Raw genomic sequence first — 22,209 nt, forward strand, 5'->3', positions numbered from 1 at the left:
TCAAATAAATTTTTGTTATATATTTTTGCAAAAAAATTGTATAATATTGTCGAAGAAAGAAGTATTAAACTAGCAGATAAATTTAGGGGAGATTGAAAGGAGTTAAATAGGGAGATCAATGACATGATTAGACAATAGATAAATAAATCTTCTTATTAGTGAGACTCTCGCTTACAACTCATGAAAGAGATTATGTGAAAAAACTAATTTCTTACATGGTCAATGATACTAATTAAAAATGCTTTGTAATAATATGATGACCGTTGTGTGAGATAAAATTGAGATTGAATAATTATGTTTCATCAAGTTATTATATCTTATAATATTTTATAAATACATGACCGTTTGACTATGAAACACTTAAAACATGTACAACATATTGAATAAACTTTTACAACACCCATTAGAGTAATTGATATAACTATTGCAATATTTATTTAGACTTATATTTTTAATATATTTATAATTATAAATATTGAGTTATGAATATCTTTCATTATAACATTAAATCAATTTTACAACTTTGATTATAAATGATGATGAGTCCATATTATTATGTAAATTAGGTTGATTAAATTGAGGTAAATAACATAAGATAGACTATAGTAACACGTTGAGTGTTGAATGTAGATTATGGTAACATGTTGAGTTTATAGTGATTGATCCACTCCGTGCAATGTTAGTATTAAGGAGTAATAATAAAGTGATAGAACTTTTATTGTATTAAATTAAAAATCATAAGAAATATATTTTTGTATATAGAAGTTTTCAGTAGTCACTCTTGACCGTACAAAAATTGGCATAAATTAATATTTGTTTGTGAAAGAGGATAAGTCCTTCATTTTGTTGTGTAGAAAGGAAGAATGGTTGAATAATCGTAGGGAGGTGGATCTGTGGTGTGACTTGGTAGTGATGCGGTGCGTTGTGGATCACAGTCCAATCACGATCGCCTGACCACTCAGCCTAACGAATTCCTCAGAATTGGAATTGGAATCGGAATCGGAATCGGAATCAGAATCAGAATCAGAGTGAAACGATGAGGGTGGTGAGTGCGTTAATGGTGGCTCGGATGTTGACGCGGGACCACTCGCTCCCGGTGCTTGGCAACGAAGGCATACCCTTCGGATCGGTGTGGTGGTTCATCTACGCCGGAATCTCGTGTTTCCTCGTCCTCTTCGCCGGCATTATGTCCGGTCTTACCCTCGGTCTCATGTCTCTTGGTCTCGTCGACCTCGAGATTCTTGAGCGGAGTGGTTCTCCTGCTGAGAAAGCGCAAGCTGGTACTGCCTTCTTCATATATTCTTTCTCTCTCAATCTCAATCTTTGCATTCCATTGATACACTTTAATCTTTGGGCGCGTGGGTGTATTTATGTATGTATGCATGTATATGCAGCTATTATACTTCCCGTGGTGAAAAAACAACACCAGCTTCTTGTCACTCTGCTTCTCTGTAATGCTGTTGCCATGGAGGTAATTAGACTGCATTGCTTCCTTTTACTGTAATTAATTATCATTCTCACTTATTATGATTGAAGCTTGAGCTGTTTGAATGAAGTCCATGAGATGACTTGCTTTATGTAGACTAGTTTCATTTCAGTACCATGCTATTTATTTATTTTTTATGTTTCTGAGCATTTCAACTTTGATAGAAGCTTTTTGTCGAGTAAGTTACTTTTAACTTATGGAACAAATTTGATACATTTTTTTTGTTTCCATTTTTACAAATACTTTTAGAAAAGTTTATCCCATCAGGGTCATTGTGAATAAGGATGCGTATGAAAAAACCTTCTTGCAAGTAGGCAACATCATGCTTTAACGAAATATTGGATTGGGAAGATGAGAATAGCTTCTTTTAAATTGCCATTTTCGTTTTGGATATGCCTATGTCACGGGCACTGGCTAGTGACTGGTTGTATGTTCATTTGTGCTTGATTTGGGTTATGCATACACTTTATACTGATTCCTAAATCCTGTCTAACTTTTTACAGCCATTGGCTTTGAAACTTCCAATCTGCAGGCTCTGCCGTTATACCTCGATAAGCTATTCAATCAGTTTGTTGCTATCATCCTCTCTGTAACTTTCGTTCTGTTTTTTGGGGAGGTATGCCATTTTACCGTCTCTGTGTGGTTCAGTGGTTTAGCCTCAATATTTGTATCCAATGAATGTTGTAAATTGTAAGATCCTTTTTAAAAACAACAATGGCTCTTTGATTTCAGGTTATTCCGCAAGCAATTTGTAGTAGATACGGTCTTGCTGTAGGTGCCAACTTTGCATGGCTAGTGCGGATTTTAATGATTATCTGTTACCCAGTTTCTTATCCTGTTGGAAAGGTATGTCTTCCTATGGAGATTGACGAAGTGGAAAGTGTAGCATATTGTTTCAAGATTTTCCCGAGTCATAAGTATGCAAATATTATGTCGATTTTGATCAGTGTACAAATTAAGGTATTTTTAAAGTTGTTCATAGAGATAGTTATATCTGTCTTTCCTAGTTTAAAAGAATGCTATAGCTTGTTAGCAACAGAAAATGAGTAATACTATTGGCATGTGTTTAGGGCTGAAACTCTGGGCAATCTCCCTACAATTATAGTTCTTCACACCAGAAAAACATAGAGCGTCAGTTTTTCTCATCTATCAATGATGGGTTTTATTTTAATCACGAAGCCCTTACATATTTCTTTTCCTCATTATTTCTTGTTACAGGTTCTGGATTACCTATTGGGGCATAATGAGGCTTTATTTAGGCGAGCTCAGTTGAAAGCCCTTGTTTCTATTCACAGCCAGGAGGTATAAATTAGTAATTAATTTTCTATAAATAGAACAAGTTATGTCAAGATTGGTGAGCTACTCTTCATCCTGTCCTTGGTGTTTGATTCATTTATGTTGAATTTGCTTGTTTATATAGGCTGGGAAAGGTGGTGAGCTTACACACGATGAAACAACAATTATCAGTGGAGCACTTGATTTGACAGAAAAGGTAGATGCTGCAATTCACTTGCCACATGGAATGCCGACCTATTCCTTAGGGTTTCATTTCATGTTACAGTCCAGTACAATTTTCAGTTTATGATGTTCAATTTAACAGAAAATTAAGTTTCTTACCTATTTGAGTTTCAATATACATTGGTGATGGTAGAAAGCTTAGATGCGAAGGTTATTTTTGTATCTGGTTACTTGTAGTTATCATCTTCTGCTTGGGATGCTAGGAATTGTCAATATGCAATATTGTAGGACATTCAATGGAAAGGTCATTGTATTAAATATTTATCAAAATACCACTCCATGTTGATGCAAATTTGGCCAACCGCTTTCAGTGATCTTGTCCCATAAGCAAATGCATTCATACGTACTTTAGTTTTCTTTATGTTTTAATTCATTATCATTAACTTAAGTACCATGCTTCATGATTTTCACTTATATAAGTCACATTTAATATATTCTTTTCCATCTTACATTACAAATTATCATTAACTTAACTATCAGCTTGTATTGTAATTTGTGTCTTTGGACAGACTGCTGAGGAGGCTATGACTCCCATTGAATCAACATTTTCTTTGGATGTTAATTCAAAATTGGATTGGTAACTTTTCTTAATTTCTTGGTCATTATTCTTTACAGGTCACAAATAGGTGTTTGAAGTTATTTTGGAAACAACTTCTCTTTTTTATCATGAATTCAATTGTTTTTGCTTTTTTACCTTTTTGCCTAATATTTCTTTTCAACTTCACCAAATGCAAGAAAATGCAGAGACATTTCTCTAGTTATTTCCCTCTAAATTATTGGGCCCAAACCTTGCTTGCATGTTTGAAGTATATAAGATACAAACCATGTGTAAAGAGCAGAATCATCTTTGTTTGCTCCCCTCTTTGATTTTTTTCCTTAATTTGTTTTAATTGTGCCAATCATAAATCAGGGAAGCAATGGGAAAAATTCTTGCTCGGGGGCACAGCAGAGTTCCTGTCTATTCTGGAAATCCAAGGAATATTATTGGACTTCTACTGGTGTGTGTTTTCCACATTTTTTTACTTTTAATATTTCCCATTTATTTATTTCTTAGGTTCTTTCTTCATATTATTATTTTTTTTAAATTAGGTCAAAAGTCTTCTTACTGTACGGCCAGAAACTGAGACACCTGTCAGTGCTGTATCCATTCGGAGAATTCCACGGTGTGCTTGTCTTTATTAATTTATGCTTGTGTTGTTTTCCTTCAGACCAATTGTCTAATATCCAAAGTCTATTATGGGTTTATATGTACAGGGTTCCATCAGATATGCCTCTCTATGATATACTTAACGAGTTCCAAAAGGGAAGTAGTCATATGGCTGCTGTTGTTAAGGCTAGGGTAAAAGGCAAAGAAACTCCACAAATAATTGATGAGGAGAAAAATGAAGAAAACAAAAGCATTGATGGGGGTTCACAGTTGACCACTCCGTTGCTACAGAAGCAGGATGCAAAATCAGGAAGTGTTGTTGTTGACATTGTCAAGCCTTCAAAGTCTTCCAGCAATAATAAGCTGACTGGTTTCCAACGTAGTGATAGCACAACAAATGGTATCCCTTCAGAAAATATTGAAGATGGTGAAGTGATTGGTATTATCACTTTGGAAGATGTATTTGAAGAACTTCTGCAAGTAAATTTCTGTTTTCTCACACAGCCCCCTATTTGTCCAGTGTTTTATGTTTTTCCATCCCTTAAAACTGATTATGGTACTTCTTCATTATAGGAAGAAATTGTTGACGAGACAGATGAATATGTTGATGTTCATAAGAGGTAATAGAATATATAATTTCAAAAATTAGGTAGCAGAGACATGAAGCTACTGTAAATCTGAATTTGGTGTGCATAAATTTTGTTTCGCAGAATACGTGTTGCTGCAGCTGCAGCTGCTTCCTCAGTGGCCCGAGCTCCATCGTCACGAAGGTTGACTAAGGGAGCAGTAAGTGATTAATACTCATTTTTTCTTATAATGTTTTTCTTTTCCACCACAGTTGCTAAATGAAATCAATATTTTTCTTTCCTCGAGCCAAGGAAATGGTTCCTTTTGGGGTTATGGTCCTGAATTTTCAGGTTACTCTGCATGGTTTATTATCCGGTGCTTTAGATGATATGCATGATATAGTATGAATTTAGGGGGACGTGGATATAAGGAACTTGTATCTTAGTTTAAGTAGCATCTCTCCTGCTAAAAGTATCAAGTTTAAATTAGGACAGAACAATTTTTTAGAGTTTGATACTATATGGGATTCAAGGATGAAAGATTGGATTTCAGAACTGTTTTTATGACTCCAACATTATCTTTCAGAAACAAATTACTGGTCTCATCATAGTCATATTCCATTTAATAATAGCTTTTTCCCATTGGTTGAGTGCTTAATATTATTGGTTATCCTTGCCTCATATCTTTGGGACTGACTATTTTCTTATTCTATTGTGAAAAAGATGTATTAATTGTTGGTGTTCGTTATATATAAAAGTGGAGGGCTAGTAATGTAATTTATCCAAATCGACATTTAGGCCCTTGAATGACCTGAACAAGTAATTGATTTTACTCTTCGAGAGATCGACTGGCTTCTGTAGCGGGGTCCTATTTTATTTCACTTGGTATTGACTATTTGAGTAGCCTTTAAGTTGCAGATCTACCTCCCAAACCTTTAGTAATTTTAAGAATTTAAAATTAGTTTCTTTTTCATCAAAGGATAGGATGGGTCTCAATCTCAAGGCAAGTTTGACAATTTTTTAGCCAAAGTTTTTTGGGTTCAAGATATTTTTTCTACATCCAGCATGGGTGCTCATTAATTTTTTCTTTCTGATCTCTGTTTTTTAACCATCCAGGGAATCCAAAATAAGCCTGGGCAAACTCCAAAGAAATCTGTAGAGGAAAATGGATTGAATTCGACAAAGCAATGAGGAAATTCATGTTAGCATGTCAGGATAATGAATCTCTAAGAATGAGGGTTATTTGTTGCAGCAACATGATGAGAAAGAGGCCCACGAGTTCTTCAGTCACCTGACATTGTGACGTATAAATTAATAACTTTCCTTTTGGAAGGGCTTAAACGGATACATTGCCATCGTATAGTACAAGGTTATTATATTAAGGCTGGTGCTTAGTGCATATCTGCTGCAACTTTATGTTGAATTCAAAAGTACTGCTTTTATCCAAAAGAAAAGCTTTTGTAGGACAAATATTTGGCTCATTAAAATTGTCTTGGGATGGCGAACAAAATTATTTAGGGTGTTTTTGATAGGAGAAAAGAAAATAAGAGAAAAAAAATTTGAAATTTGAATTGAAGAGAAAAAAGAGAATAAATTTAAATTTTTAATTCTTGAAGTCAATATTTTTCTTACGTGTACTTTCACTTTTTTTTCTTTCTAATATATACATATACTTGTGTTGCAACAATATTTTTACTTTGTTCTCTCCCTCTCCGTGCTTTGTTTATCTTTTTTTTATCTATGCCCCTTTTATTCTCTGATTATGTCTTGACTCATTTCTTTTCTGTCTACTAAACAAAATGATTTTTTTTAATGATAATTTAATTTTAAATTTTTATTTCAATATTTAGATTTAAAATGACTCTTAATAAACTTTTGAATTAAATAAGTTATTGGATCATACAAAAATATTTTATTTTATTTTTTATAATAATAATTTTCTATGTTTAGTTTGATATATTTTTATCACTTATAAGTAATCATTCTGAGCAATGTGGAGGATCGTAAAGAGAATGAAAACTCGCTCGAGAATTATAACATGACTCGAAAAAGTTACTACTTAGAGTTATAACTATACATAATTAAAATTAGATTGGTTCAAATACATAAGATAATTAAACGAGATTCAAGATAATGTTTAATACAAATAAATTATCCAAGAAAATCATTCATATTAATAATTGGATAATCATATTCCTCCTCCAAATGATCTTCATTTTCATTATCATCAATTATAAGAACGTCCAAATCATTATCATCATCAATTGGAGAACCTCTAAATCATTCATGGATGGTTATCATCATCAATTGGAGAACCTCTAAATCATTCATGGATGGTGCAACAACACCTTTACTAGCATCATCTTCCCCAACTTCAAGTAATATGTCTTCATCTAAGCCATCTAATGTTTCATTTTCCTCCACAGTCCAATCATCTTCAAAAGCAAGATCATTGATATTATAGTCTTTTGTTTTTCTAACATATTTCTTCTTCATCAATCTTGAATTAGTCATCACAAACACCACATCATTCATGGTCATTTGGTGTAAACGATTTATTTTCTTAGTGTGGACATAAATAATTATAAAACTAGTTAACACATCATATCATCATCTAAAAAATAATTATAAAATCACTTTCAATTCTTTAAATTCTTACCCTTTCAAAAACACTCCAATTACGCTCACAACTAGATGAACTACAAGTCAAATTCAATACTTTAATTGCAAATCTTTGTAGTTATGGATGTTCATCATCGTATGATTCCCACCATTATGATGGAGTTTTGGTCTTGAGTGCACGTTGAGCTATGTGAGTACAAAAAAATCCAGACTTGCTCTTGAAACTCTCAAACTGAACATCAATTTTACTCATCTCATCAATGTCACCCCCAACCTCTCCAAACGTCATACATTCCACGTTTCACCTCATAATCAACTTTAAAGTCAAGATTGTTGAAGATGGTTGCTGCCCCTTCAAGATTGTGTTTGATGAAGACTTATATGTAGTGTTTGATGAAGACTTTTATGTACATTTCATGTGTATTTTTGCTTTGCTTTAAGTATGTCTTAGTTAGTGCTTAGAGATTGTCTAAGAGTAGGCTTTTTGCTAAGTAACTCACCTCATAACCACTGGCCATGTGATAAGAACAAGCATAAGTTTTCTTAAACTGTTTTTCACATGTTTTACACAAAAACACGTTTACTGCATAAAAATAAATCTGTTCTTTTCTAAATAAACAGATTCATTTTTTTCACTGATGCCTTGGCTAAGTCTTGTAAAAATTAGATTTTGTGCATCAGGTATTTTGACTATGTCTTCTTCTTTTCAAAACGACTGAGTTTCAAATAGTTAAACTTTCTCTGTTTTCGTTTTGAAAAATAAATCTGTTCATCTGTAAATGAATAGATTCTTTTTGTCTCTGGTGCCATGTCAAGCTTAAACGTTTTTCAGTTTTATCTCAACACCGAATGGTTGACTAAGTCTCCTCACTTAACAAATTCTCTAACTGCTTTTGAAAATAAATCAGTTCATTTTATTTTCAATCTGTTCATTTTATAACAGCTTTAACTGTTTTTCAAATTTCTGTTATAAGTTGGCTTTCTATAAAATGCAAACTTGTTTCTGAGTTTAATAACAATTCATACATTTGCAAAAACAAGTTTTGACAGCAGAGAGTTAAGTGTTTTCAAAGGATTAGCATTTGTTCTTCAAAGATTTCAAAAATCACAAAGTGCTTGTTCTTGGTTTGGTTACAAAAACTTGGTGTGAGGTGCTGCTACTGTTCTAGCAATCTTGCCTACTGGTTTAAGGCAGATCTGTGTATCCTCAATCAGGTGTAGTCGTTTCAATTCTCATTTCTTGTAATAGTTTGGTTGAACACTCTTCTTGATAGGTGTTCTTGAAGAGTGGGTGTGTGTGTGCTGAAATAGGTTTTTTCAGCAAGAGTACCTAAGTTCTTGTAGGTTTCAAGAACAATGGGAATTGTACTTGGTTGTACTGTGTGTTAGTGATTTCCACCTGTTGTTGGTGAAGACTGGATGTAGCTCAGTTGAGTGAACCAGTATAACTGCATGTGTTCATTCTCTCTCACTCTCTGCAATTTCGTTTCTGCATAATTGATAAAACAACAAAGAAATAAATCTGTTCAATTGAAAATAAATCTATTCTTTCTGGGCACTGTGCATACTGTTCTTAATTTCTGAAAAAGTTGTTTGAATCTGATAAGAACATATATAATCTGCTAAAAGCCATTGGAACAGATTGGCTGTGATAGGTTACTCAAGAAATTGTCAAAGCTATTAATTGAACCTTAAACAATTGCTTAAAGTTGAAGCTTGTTGTTCTGGGATTCATTGTTCTTGATTTCTGAAAAACTGTTTGGTTTCAATAAGAACACTGATAATCTGTTAAAGGCTAATAAAACAGGTTGTGTGTAATAGATTGTCTCACTAATTGTCAAGCCCTTAACTAAACCTAAATCACACGAATTGGAATTAAGGTTTGTTGTTTTTGTGTTACACTGCTTTTCAATCTGATATCTGTGTGTGTGCATCTGGAAATTCTATCTGCATAATCTTGTGATTAACCTTGCTGAATTAAAAGCTTTTCAAACAAAAACAGTGCTGAAATAAATCTGTTCATTTTCACATAAATCGATTTATTTTCAGTAAAACTGTGTTAAACACTGTTTCTGCGAGAAAGTTTTAAAAGGTCAATTCACCCCCCCTCTTGAACTTTGGCACTATTAAACCCAACAAAGATGATATTGTAAGATAAGATTAAGATAATAGCCTGCAACATGCAACTACCTATGTAATTGGTTGTCCCATCTTTGATCAATGATTTTCCAAAGGGGAGTGTATCTAAATAAGATAAAAGTAAATAAATTAATCTCCAAAATAAGTATATATTTCTAATTTAGAAATCAAATATAAGTGAAAGGTAAATTACTTTTTATTAACTCCATTGAAGAGACTTTGTATCTTCTTTTTTTGCAATATCCATCTCTTAATTAATAAATCCCATGACTGGTTTCTCATTTGAATCAACCATGCGCAACACTTTAATCAGGGGAAGAACACCCCTCAAGCAATTTAAAATGTTTTTCGAAAATCCCTTGTCCAATATCAAATTTTCCACCAACCTTCCATCTCTAGTTTTTACAAATTGACTGGATTGCCACTTCGAGGATGTGAACGTCCTAATAAGTGATAATTTATTCTCATTCAAGAATCCTAAAGTCAGATAAGAGGTGGCAAAACGAGTATTGGTTGGTCTTATCAAATATTTTCCTTGACTATATTTGTGCAACAAGGAGATAAGACCAGTTCTTGAGTAAATGTAGGTTGTAATTTTCTTACAATTGGCGATTGTGTTGTGATGGAGTGATATTTTCTTTTCAAAATCTTCCAACATTAGATCAATGCAATGAGATGCACAAGAGGTCAAATACAACTTTTCCTCTTTTGTATTAACAATTCCCCAACTGCCCTATAATTTGCTGCATTATCTATTACAACTTGGATGATATTTTCTTCCCCAACCTCTTCAACAATATCATCCATCATTTTGAAGATTTTTTTCAATTGTCTTGCATATGTCAGATACATCAATAGACTTCAAAAAGACATTTCCCCTTGGTCTATTTACCAAAAAACCAAGTATAGTCCTTCTCTTCCTATCGGTCCATCCATCTGTCATTATTGTACATCCAGTTTTTTTCCAAAAAAGTTTATGTTCTTCCATAATTAGATTTGTCTTCTCATTCCGTTGCTTCAAATATTTCACTCTTAATTCATGATATGATGGTGGCTTTAATCGGGGACCATGTCTTCCAACTAATTCAAGCATCCTCTTAAATTCCTCACTGTTTGCTACATTAAAAGGAATAACATTATTGTAGAAAAACAGAGCAATCTCTTAACATGCATCCTCTTTATCATTCTTCTTGAAAATGGCTTTAATAGTAGTTTGAGTTCCCCTTCTCTTGAAAATATTTGATGAGTCCTCAATCTCTTCTCCACTGGTCTGAATAACCCATATTACTCTCTTCTCTAGACATTGATTTCCTTAACAAATTTTGCTGCAGAGTAACAACAATATCCAACATTGATTTTTTAACCTCTTTCAACACTGACATATATGCTCCCACATCCTTTGAAGTCCCTGCTAAATGGTGCTTTAATTTGTAAACCCCTCTTATCAATACTTTCTCACAGTATTTACATATTAGATTCCTTGTTTTTCCATCAACATAAACACAATGCTTCCACGCAGGATTAGTTCTTCCGCTTGCCATTATAATTATCACCTAATGCAATGAAGAGTAGTGTGCGCCAACAACTACAGAAACCACTAGCAGGGACGACACAAACAGTGGTGCAATGGCGTGAACGGTGGCACAGTGGTGCGATCGGTGGAGCAGCGTTACGAGCGAAGACACGATCGGAGGCGCGAGTGACGGTGGGAACAGAGGCGTGAGCGAGGGCACGAGATACAAAAGGGTTTTGAAGTTAGGCTTTTGAAATTACGGTTTTTAATAATAAGGGTTTTTATTTGGGTTCGGCTAGGTATGTTTTTTAATGGCTGAGTCACGGATTGGAGAGTCCCAAACATGACTAGCTGAATTGCTCCAATTGGGCCAGTTTCGGATCCTACCCACGATCTAACTCATTTTCCTCGATCGTAAGATCGTAGGATCGATGATCTAGATCGTGATTTAGGGTTTAGGGTTTTAGTGTGAGACTAAAATTTTGTCAAATCTAGTTCAAAGTAGTGATCTTGATTAAGTGAATTTGTGTTCCTTTTCAGGGAGATTCTCTTTAGATCTTTTTGGGGATAAATCTCAAGTACTAGAAAACAAACTCTCAAGGCTAAAGATTTTGAGCATTTGACAACAAACTCCTCTTTTTGAGTAAATTAAACCTTAAATATTTTGATAATCGAATATATTTTTGGAATTTAAGGATTTAATTGTTGTTTAACCTCTCAAACTTTCAGTAACAGAATTGTCGCTCCCACTAATGACACTAGGTTTGGATACGATGATTCCATGACAACGTACTCACAATGATCGTCTAAAGAATGTCATTTGATAAAAAAAAAAATACATGATGCCTAAAGGGCGTCCATTAATTATCAAACTACTCAAGCAAAGGGTTAAGTGTCTTCATCTGACACTTAAACTTTAGATTTTTCTAGCACCATCACGAAATGTTCTTATACCACATGCTTGATCAACTATGGATGATTCCTCAAGTTCAGGACTATACATAACCTCAAGTCAAGTAGCCAAAGAGTTTATCCAATGAAAAATCTGAAAATAAATTTGTAAGTTGTGGCTAAACGGTTTATGACCATGTACAAAAACATTAAATCGCTCATCAGGTCAGAGTTGCGTTATATTTATAGGTAGATTCTACTTAGATCCTTTTGGGGGTAAATCCGAGTACTAAGAAACAAACTCTTAAGCTAAAGATTTGGAGTACTCGAAAGCAAACTCCTTGTTTGAGTATATTAAAACCTTAATCTTTTAATAACTGAATATCTTTTTGGGATTTAAGGATTTAGTTGTTGCTCAACCTTCCAAAATTTTCGTTTTCGCCAATGATGCTAGGTTGAATACGACGATCCCATGGGTATCGACACAGTGGTCGCCCAAAGAGCATCCTTTGATAAAGAAACCTTATGTCTAAAGCGTGTCCATTGGTTGCCAAACGACTTGGGGTCTTGAATTGTTTGCTGAGATGACTACTCACCATGTGCTTTGTCTTTTGCTTCCTAGGTCATCTTTATAGCTACTTGGTTTGTATCATGCCCCCCAAGTTCAAGAGAATTCGTCCTCGAATTTAGAACTCCTGTAGATAACATAGTTAGTTTGCTCACATATAAGATACTGCAAGGAGTGGGATGTGAGATTGACTTATGTTCTTGAAGCTTGGGGACCTAAGGAAAATTCCCACTTAACATTAACTTAACCAAGTGGTTAAGTAGATGTGAATGTTTATTTCCATAAGGCAAAGAGAAAATACAATTGAAAGGTGATTATGATGATAATGATGGGCGGAAATTGAACAAGCAAAGCAAGAAAACAAGAATGGACTGAATTGTAAAACAAGGAAACAAAACTAAGAACAAAAGTATGAAAACCTAAAAGACAAAAACATAAAGGAATGGAATAATGGAAGAGATGATGAAAGAAGAACTTAGGAATGATGAAGCTATGGTGTGTCACGCCACTTGATGGGATGGAATCACCAAGATAAGTTAGGGGAGGCCGCCACTTGAGAGCTTCATGAACCCATGATAAGACCAATTTAGGAGGAGACTCACTCACTCACAACTCACACAATAGGAGGAGCTTCATGAACCCATGATAAGAAAAAGTTTCTTTCCTTCACCAATAGTCTCTCTTGTGGATTGGATAATTCTCATGTGAAAGATGCCAAAACAAACCACACTTACTTAAAACCAAGTCACCACAAAACTTTAAGGAAGAAGAAAAGACAATCAAGAAAAGTGTAAAACAAGAAAGGCTAAACCAAAGTGAGAAGAGAGATATGACAAAACTTGAAATAGAAGACAATGAAGAAAAGCATAAAAGAAGACTCAAAGAACCTTACTAAACCTTTAACTATGAAACTTTTTAAACTAGAAAATTGCTAAAGCAAAAGGATACAAAATTCCACAAAGTAGAAAACAATTTGTTAATCAAGTTGAATCCAAAAGTGTGAAAAACGAATTTCTAAACCAATTAATAGGCAAGATGCCTTTAGAAACAATTGCTCATTGTTTTTGAACAAAATGCCCACTGCTTTAACGTCATATGGTACTGTTTTGGGTATTTCAAAACAAAACCCTTGTTGTTTTTTAATCCTAATTGCATCATACAAAGTTTCAAGAACATTCAATTTCACAACAAAAAATTTAGTGGATTCAAGACAATAGAACACTTGCAATCATATGTTTGGAACTTAACATCAACTTTTACTAAAAGAAATTTCTAATTGAATTGGAAGAGTCACAATTAAAAGTAAGCAAGAAGAATCAAAATAAGAACACCTAGAACACTAAAGAACATATGACAAAGTAAAAGCAAGATCAATGAAAAGGCACAACAAGAAACATATTCAAAACGAAAAATGCAATGAATATAAGGTAAAAAAAATTCTGCACAAGAATTAAAGGTTCTGGAAAATTAAAAAGAATGTATTGACAAGAAAGTAAAGAAACTTGAATTTAAAGAACAAGAATGTAAAAGTACTTGAAAGTAAAGGTACTTGATTGTAAATTGCTTGAATTAAAAGTGCCAAATCAACTCAAAAAGAAGAACAAACCCATGGCTCATGATACCACATGATGTGAGTTGATTAGGAGATGATTCATTATTAGACACTTTAGGAATTAGGATCAAGATTCTCCAGCAATTCAAGAACACAAACAAGAACTGTACCGTCCTGTTCCTGGGCGTTGACCAAAGTCAAAGTCAAAGTCAAAAGTCAACGATGGTGGGCCCCCCTCAAGGGACCCAAGGAAGAAAGTCAACAAATTGACCGCTGAAGGCGTCGGTAGAAGAGGGTGTCGCCATGTTGAAGCATCGACGGGTTAAGACGTAGCCCAGAACAGTAACAAAGAGAAGAGAAAGGTGGCTTTAAGGCCATAGTTCTAGTACCAGTAGGGAGTAACTTGACTCGTGAAGTACTCATGCCACCGCTAGGAGGCCCTTGGGATAGATACGACCCATGAGAGGGCCACGCCCAAGGGCAAACCACGTGCGTAGTGCGAGAGTAAGGTAGATACACTCCCAGAGGAAGTGACTAGAGGTTGGGGCACCTGAGTTGGCACCCAGAAAGTCACCCCACGCGCCAGATGCACTTCGAGGAAAGAGGACTCGCACAATGGAATAACCCTAAGTTGGGTTACGACGCTGTTAGGCTCTCTGCGTAGAATAATGATCAAGTCAGAAGAACACGTGGCAATAAACACTGAAATATCAATATTTTCCTGAAAGTTCGCTAAGGTACGCGTTAATTTAGTTTACATATCAAATGTTTCAAGGCACATTTAGATACACTTTCAATGCGCTTTAACGTGCTTTAAATGCGGGAGGTGTATAAAAAGGGGTCTTGGGACGTTTGAAAAGGGGGATCCGAGTTTTGACCTAATTCTCACAGTTTACACAGAGTCACAAAAACCCTAGTTGTTTCGCTGCGCACCCGCTGTGCGTACAAGACAATTAGGGAAACACAGTTTTAGCCACTCAGTTATTCTCGACCACCCTCAGAGCATCCCTTCACGGTGTTCCGATACGGAGGTGTGTCACCCTTTGATGTTTCTCGCTAGCTGACTTGATCGTCAGAGTGCAAACGACCGCGAGGGCACCCCTTTGTTCACTTCTTTTCAGGTACTCACAGACGGAGCAAAATGAAGGTGCCCTAGCTCGCAAGGACAAGCCACGCACGAAGACGGCCTTGGTCAACCGGCGGGAACAAGAACAATAAACTGAATTGAAACTATGATACAAACACACTAAACCAAATAGAAACCCATTAACATGAAGATGAACCAATTGGATTGATGTGTTGATGCATTTGAACCGATTAAAACAACAAACCAACAATTTCAACTGATTAAAACAAGAGATAACTACAAATTACCGATTGAAAACAACAACTAAACAAGTTCTACCGATTAGAAACAAGAACAAACAACAAGACATGTTTTAGAGTTTTGATATGGCATGGAAATGGAAGAAGAAGATGAAAAGGTTGAAGAAACTTATGTGTTTGCAGACAAGGGAGTGGTCACGCCACTTGGAAGATGAAAGAGTCCAAGATGAGTGAAGAATGCCGCAACTTGAGAGCTCCCAATGACTCACAAGATAAGACTAGGAGAAGGAGAACTAGTCTCACAAAAACCCACCACTACAAGAAAAAGTAGATTTAGCTGCAAAAAAAAAAATGTGAGGGTGGCATGTTGACACTAAATAACGTCAAATAAGCCTTCACTTTTAAAAAAATTCAAAATAAAATGTGAGAAAGTGCGAGTTACACTCACGCAAACTTAAAAATAAAAATAAAAAAAGGGTTATAATAATAAAATTTTAAATTTTTAAAGGTTAAGCCCACGCTATGTGATGGAGATCAAGCTCAAGAGGACATGGAGGCCAATCAACAAGATCAAGAAGAGGTAGATGCACAAATGGAGGACGCCCATGGAGGTCAAAGCCCACCTCAAAGGCTTACAAGAAGCATGTTCAAAGCTTTAGAAGCTAGGGGACATTTATTTTCTCTTTTTGTAATTTCTTTGGTTGAAGGTGCTTAGAGGGAAACATTAGAAACCTCTTTTGTTATAGCATCTTTTAGGCTTTAGTTAGGAGCTTTAGGAGGGGGGGGGGGGGTGTATTAGTAGATAGGTGTAGGAGTAGAATAGGAGGTGCCAAAGTGAAGGAAGAGGTCACACCTTCCTCATGCCTTGTAAATAGGCGCCGGTTCTAGAATGATTTAGGGGGGAAATTTGAAATTGTTTAGCTTGCATTTCAGCACCTTAGGCTATAAATAGAGGTGCTTCCTTTGTAAATTTCAGATTTGAATTTTAGAGAAAAGAAACTATACTCAAATTTTGAGTGATCATTGGAGAGCTTTTGAGCCTTCTTCTCTAGTCTCATCTTGAAGGATCCATGGTGTCCTCAAGTGGCGGCAGCACACTCATCTAGGAGCAACCATCCTTCTAGTGGCGTGATCATCCAACCATACATCCATCTTCATGAGCACTCTCTTCTCCTTCCTTTCTTCTTTTGTTATTTTCTTGTCTTAGCTTGTTTCCTTGTTGAATTTGGTTTGGCAGTTTCAGCTGTAGTTTGTGTTGCTTCGGTTCTTTCTTTATGCCTTGTTGTTCTTCATCTTTCTTCTTCATTTTCCAGCTTTTTGTTCGGTTCATTTTAATTTCCAGCATTCAATTTCAGTTTGCTTAGCTTTTGTGCCTTTTTGTTCGGTTCAATTTGACAATAATTGGAACTTCTATATGAGTTTGTGTTTTGACACTAGTTTTAGTGAGTTCTTGTTCATAGAACCTTTATCCATTTCTATTATAAAGTGCCTAGCTCTTAACCAACTCAAGATGATTCCTAAGAATGTCAAGAATCATTCTAATTGTGCTAGTGGAATCACATCACTATGCCTTTGAAGGTTAAGCCCACGCCATGCTACTTAAAGTTTTGAAGGTTTAGCCCGCGATATGATTTTAAAATTAAAAATAATAAAATTATGAAGATCATCCTACACAAATAATTAATTTATTTGAAAACTTGTTGAAAACTACTGAGCATACTGAACTCGAATGTGAGCTTGATCATTTCTTCCTCCATTCCTTTTTCTTCTTTGACCGTGATCGTGACCGTGCGACGACCGTGAACGTGCGACGAGTGAGTTTTGCATTTCTTCGTCCACTCCTTCTGATGGAGATCAAGTAGAAGAGGATTTCACTAATGAAGGAAGAGGCCATCCACCCAAACATTTAAAGTTCTTCCTTCTAGTCTTCTAAAAAATAAAGAAGAATTAAATAAAGAGAGGACCAAGCCCAAAGCAAACAAGAAGACTACAAGCATTCAAGATTGGGCTCCAATTAATATCTCTCTTTGTAATTTCTTTTGTATAAATTTGTAAATAATATAGAAATAGATTTAGGATGTGCTAAGAGGGAAACCAAAAAGACACCTCCATTTGTATAGCACCTTAGGCGTTAGTTTAGGAAAAGGATAGAAGAAATGACTCTTTCTATTCCTTTATGGCTTAGGCGCTAGTTTAGAAGGAACTAGAAAGTAACCTTTCAAGATCATTCTCTTTTGTACATTTATGACCAACCCTCTCTATTATAAAAGGGGTGCTTGGCTCCTTGAAATAACAAGTTAAGATTGATTTTTGAGAGTAAAAAACCTCTACCAAATTGGTGAGTGAGTGAGAGAGACTTATGTCTTCTTCTCTTCTAGTCTTATCTTGAGGGAATTCTTGGGCTCTCAAGTGGCGGCAACACTTATCTTCAAGCCAACCATCCTTTAAGTGGCGTGCACATTTCCAAGAGCTCCAACCACATAAGTTTCCTATTCCTATTCATCTTCTTCTTCCATTTCCATTCCAAATCAAACTCTAAAACATGTCTTTGTTGTTTCTTGTTGTTTCAATCGGTAGAACTTGTTTAGTTTCTGTTTTTGTTCGGTAGTTTACCTTGCGTTGCTATTGTGTTTCTTGAACTTTTAATTGGTGCATTTGTGTTGTTCTTTGTTTCAATTGGTTCATATGTCTAAAAAATGGGTTTCTATGTGAATTTGGCTTGGTTCTTGTGTTTTGGTGAGTTCTTGAATGATTAAGAACATTGGTCCAATTCTTAAAAAGTGCCTAATCATATTCCAACTCTTATTGAATCCATAACATGTTCATATCATATACTTATCATGTTCTTGGGTTCATATCACCTTCTTCTTCTTTGACGACCATGAATCTTTGTGTAACCCTAGGTTCTTAATTTTCAGTGGTTTGAATTTCTTGATTTAAGAGGATGCTAAGTTCTCAAATGATTTTGATGTTAAGTTCCTTGTAGGTCATTGATTGAGGAAATGATGCTCTTCAGCAAATCTCTCTTGACCAGGAGCTCTGTGATTATCACATATTTGCCAATTATAGAATCATGATTCTGTCATATTAATGCTGCTCTTCGGCAAATCTTTATTGAATAGTACCTCCACCATCTGCCTTAGAAGTACTGCAGGCTTATGCTTGATATGTATTATAGTTGAATATAATAATTTATGTTGATATAAGATGCAAATACTCTGCTGCTTTTTCCTTTATCCTCCAAGCATGCAACGATAAGACATGAAAGTTTTGAATGCTTTATGATTCAATGAAGAACCAAAACCTCTAGTCTTTGCAATCTGTGATTTAGATGTTAAAGTTATGTTTCCTTTAATAATGTGTGACTAATTTCAAGAACTCTTTGAAGGTTATTACTTCAGTCAGGCACAAAGAGAGGATTATATTCAAAGAGCTAAGCCATATAAGGACCATCCCACAATCCTCAAGTAAAATAATATAAATTAGCTTCTGTGATATGCTTCTGTGGACAATCTAGTTGCTGAAATGCTTAACCAGGGAACTTCCACTCGCAATTCAAAAAAACTTTAAAATTGTCTTTTAATTTAATTAAATTTGTTTTCAATACTTGGTAAGTAATTTCCAAGGAACATATGGTTGTGTCTAATTATTTGAATTTTCATTCCAATGCTTTGAGTAATAAAAAGCCAACTATAGTCATCATAAAAAATCTTTGAAAAAGCTTAAGGCCACTTATAACTCTCATCTATGCTAAGTTATTTTTATTTATATGGTCTGATGTGTGTTAGGAGGAAGGTAATTTGACATCAATGATTGGGTTCAATAGTGTCTAAGTTCAAGAGGAGGGGGGGGGGGGGGGGGGGTTGAATTGAGCTTTTAAAGTTTTTGCACAAATTCGGTCGTTTTGCAAAACAAAGTAAAATAATATATTTATTTTGATATGAATAGATTTATTTTTCTCCTTATATTAAGAAACAGTAATTCAGAGATGTGAGTTCCTGATATTAAGTGGATTGATTAACAAGCAAAGATCACATTAATTTCAGCAGAGGAAAATCAGAGAGTTGAATTAGTTCACAATTCTTGAATATTAAAAACACCCACTTGAATATACTTGTCAATTGATTGAGTTGATTTACATAGAATCCAGTACTTCAATTATTTCTAACAGTACACTCAGATTTACACAAGATACTTAGATGGATTCCCAGAAAACAAGAACAGTATGAGCAAACCCAGAATGAATAGATTCAACTTCAATTGAATAGATTTATTTCTTGACAGATCAGCTTATGCAACAGTTATTGAGTGCAGAGATTAAGAAAGAAATGAACAAACCACAATTATACTGGTTCACTCAAATGAGCTACATCCAGTCTCACCTAATCCAAGGTGAAATCCACTAAAAAATAATTCAAAACAATTACACAACCACTGTTCTTGAACCCTACAAAAACATGGCATACCTTGCTGAAAAACACTATTTCACACACACAACTCTTCAAGAAACCCTATCAAGAAGAGTCTTACAATCACACTTTACAAAGAACTGAAAGATGAAATGAATACAACTAGTAAGAGAATGCAGAAATCTGACTTAGACCAGTAGAACATATTGCTCACACAGAGACAACACCTCCAACCAAGCTTTAGAACCAAGCAAGAACAACACAACTTCTGATTTTCAAAACCTTTATGAACACGTGCTAATCCTTTGAAAATACTTACTCTCAGTTATAAAACTTGTTTTTTCAACAACCTTTTCTAAGTCAGAACCAACTCTCTTTTTATAAAAGACATATTGTAACAGACTTTCAAAAAACAGTTAAAACTGTTATAAAAAGAACAAATTGAAAATAAAAGGAATAGATTTATTTTCAAAGGCAAAGAGAGTTTCTGAATAGTTGCAGCTTAGTCAAAAGGGACTTACCCAAGCTACATGGTGCAAAGATAAAGATGTGAAAACCTTTTAAGAAGCAGACACTAGGTATAAAAATAATCTATTTATTTGAGATAGAACAAATTCATTTTCAAAGAGATAACATGGATTTTTGAACAGTTGAAACTCAGTCATTTTAATAGCATGAAGACTAAGTCAAGCTATATGATGTACAAAACAAGTTTATCATAAACTTTTAACAAACCATCAGTTTAGAAAACAATCACTTCATTTAAGAAAGAACAAATTCATTTTCTGTGCAGTAAAACATATTTTGAAAAAACATATGAAAAACATTTATAGAAAACATTGTGCTTGCTCTAATCACATGGTTAAAGGTTAAAAGGTGGGTCATGCATCAAAAAGCTCACTTTAAAAACCTCTAATCTATACCTAAGACAACCTCAAAACCAAATACAAAACTCCAAAGCAAAAAAAAAACATATTTCGCTTCATCAAACACATTGTCTTGAAGGGGCAACATCCATCTTCAACAAAACATACTCATCAACATCATGTTTATAAAAAATCATGATGGTTTATGTATCAGATTCATGTGTATCAGATTCTACATCACCCCTTTCTCCATCATCAATAGATTCAAAATGAAGTAAGTTTTCAAAGATAAAGATTTAATATTGGAAGAGGATAGATATGGGTTTTCAAGAGAGAAGGAGCTTGGTCTTTTAATCCCTGTCATCTCCACCAATATCACTGTATTAAGATTCTACAATGTCATCTATTCCAAATTTTATAAAAAAAAATCCAAGGAAAATAATCTGCTCACAAACATTGAATTCATAAAAAATATCAATATAAAAATTGAAAGAAAGGATATATGAACAATTAAATGAAAATATGTGTTCAGATACATGAATAAAATTCATGTGAAACACTATCTTGAAAAAATTCAATGGTTGGAAGAGTTGAAATTGTGAATACCCTCTCCTCCTGCCTATTAGAAACATAGCATCCACTGTAGTTTTGGTTTGAAGGGATCTCTATTAGAAGATTAGGCACATTTGTTGATAAAGTCCCTGAGGAGGCACTCACCTAAAAAATCCAAACCAAATCTGTGTTATTCCACAGGAAGAGAATGGTGTAAAAGATGCAAACCATTATGAAAATTGAAGAGAGAGAGATCAAACTTTAAAACATCTTACCATTGATGAAGAAGGATGATGTTGATGTTGTTGCTGTTGGTGGGTTCTTTGCACCCAATTAAAGGAGTGGCTAATAGGGTTGGACTTAGAAGGCAAAGTTGATGCAAGAGTCAATTTAGGGTCCAAAGGTAGGGCCCACCCACACGCCCCAGAGGTGGAACACCATGCCAGCAAGCCTCATAGCCACCACTGTTTTCTAATGAAACAGTGGTTAAAGGCAATGATTTTGGAGAAGATGGATGATGGGTGTGGGGAAAGTTTGCAAATTGAAGACGCAGATAACAGAGGGAGTTGTTTGATGATCCAATTGCACCTGTTGCTGCTGCTGCTTTCTCCTTTTCCTCTTCTTCAAGTCTAATTTTTTCAAGCTATGCCACACCAAGTCCCCTATGTGGCACCTTCTTTGGCTTTGGCTTTTTGCAAGGTCTACCAGCACCTTTTCTACTGCCACCAGCACCACCACCATCATTCTTACTCATAGAGCTTTCATCTTCTTCACCCATTGCTGCTATATTTCATGCACCACGCACGCACTACAACAATGGTCCAAGTAACTCCAAGGAAAATAAAACCAAGTTCAGAATAAAACAAGGTGTCAGAGTGTCACCACCACCCCAGTGTCAAAACTCAAAATAGCCTAAACAAGAAAAATGGAATGTGTTCTCGCCGGTTGGCTCAGTCGCCGTTGACTTCAATGGCAGATGGTGGCTCCTCCTATCTCCTAGTGGTTTCCGCTCTCTCCTTGGGTAGTTGAGAGTGGCTCCGTTGAAACAGGGGGG

General features: G+C 35.0%; 1 protein-coding gene and 1 pseudogene across 2 annotated transcripts; one reads left to right on the forward strand and one right to left on the reverse strand.

Annotated features, from left to right (window-relative positions):
• Positions 1-635: 635 nt before the first annotated feature.
• On the forward strand, positions 636-6,187 carry LOC137806841 (DUF21 domain-containing protein At4g14240). Of its 2 annotated transcripts, none has more exons than XM_068607153.2 (13): positions 636-1,280; positions 1,395-1,471; positions 2,019-2,102; positions 2,219-2,332; positions 2,705-2,788; positions 2,907-2,978; positions 3,514-3,581; positions 3,915-4,002; positions 4,094-4,167; positions 4,259-4,631; positions 4,725-4,771; positions 4,862-4,937; positions 5,834-6,187. In XM_068607153.2, the coding sequence occupies exons 1-13, from the start codon at positions 1,037-1,039 to the stop codon at positions 5,906-5,908; spliced, it is 1,476 nt and encodes a 491-aa protein (XP_068463254.1). In that variant the 5' UTR covers positions 636-1,036; the 3' UTR covers positions 5,909-6,187. The 2 variants fall into 2 exon arrangements, with proteins under 2 accessions (XP_068463254.1, XP_090156528.1); XM_090300402.1 differs by having other exon boundaries at positions 778-1,280; positions 1,990-2,102.
• Positions 6,188-17,182: 10,995 nt separating this feature from the next.
• LOC150028743 (uncharacterized) lies at positions 17,183-21,933 on the reverse strand (annotated as a pseudogene).
• Positions 21,934-22,209: the final 276 nt, after the last annotated feature.

This window comes from Phaseolus vulgaris, chromosome 3 (genome assembly GCF_051622355.1).
Source record: "Phaseolus vulgaris cultivar YP4 chromosome 3, ASM5162235v1, whole genome shotgun sequence".
Taxonomy (NCBI): domain Eukaryota; kingdom Viridiplantae; phylum Streptophyta; class Magnoliopsida; order Fabales; family Fabaceae; genus Phaseolus; species Phaseolus vulgaris.

Coding starts and splice junctions, on each gene's coding strand:
- LOC137806841 (XM_068607153.2), top strand. CDS start 1,037: ATGAGGGTGGTGAGTGCGTTAATGGTGGCTCGGATGTTGACGCGGGAC. Junction 2,979..3,513: donor CACTTGATTTGACAGAAAAG/GTAGATGCTGCA, acceptor GTCTTTGGACAG/ACTGCTGAGGAGGCTATGAC. Junction 3,582..3,914: donor GTTAATTCAAAATTGGATTG/GTAACTTTTCTT, acceptor ATCATAAATCAG/GGAAGCAATGGGAAAAATTC.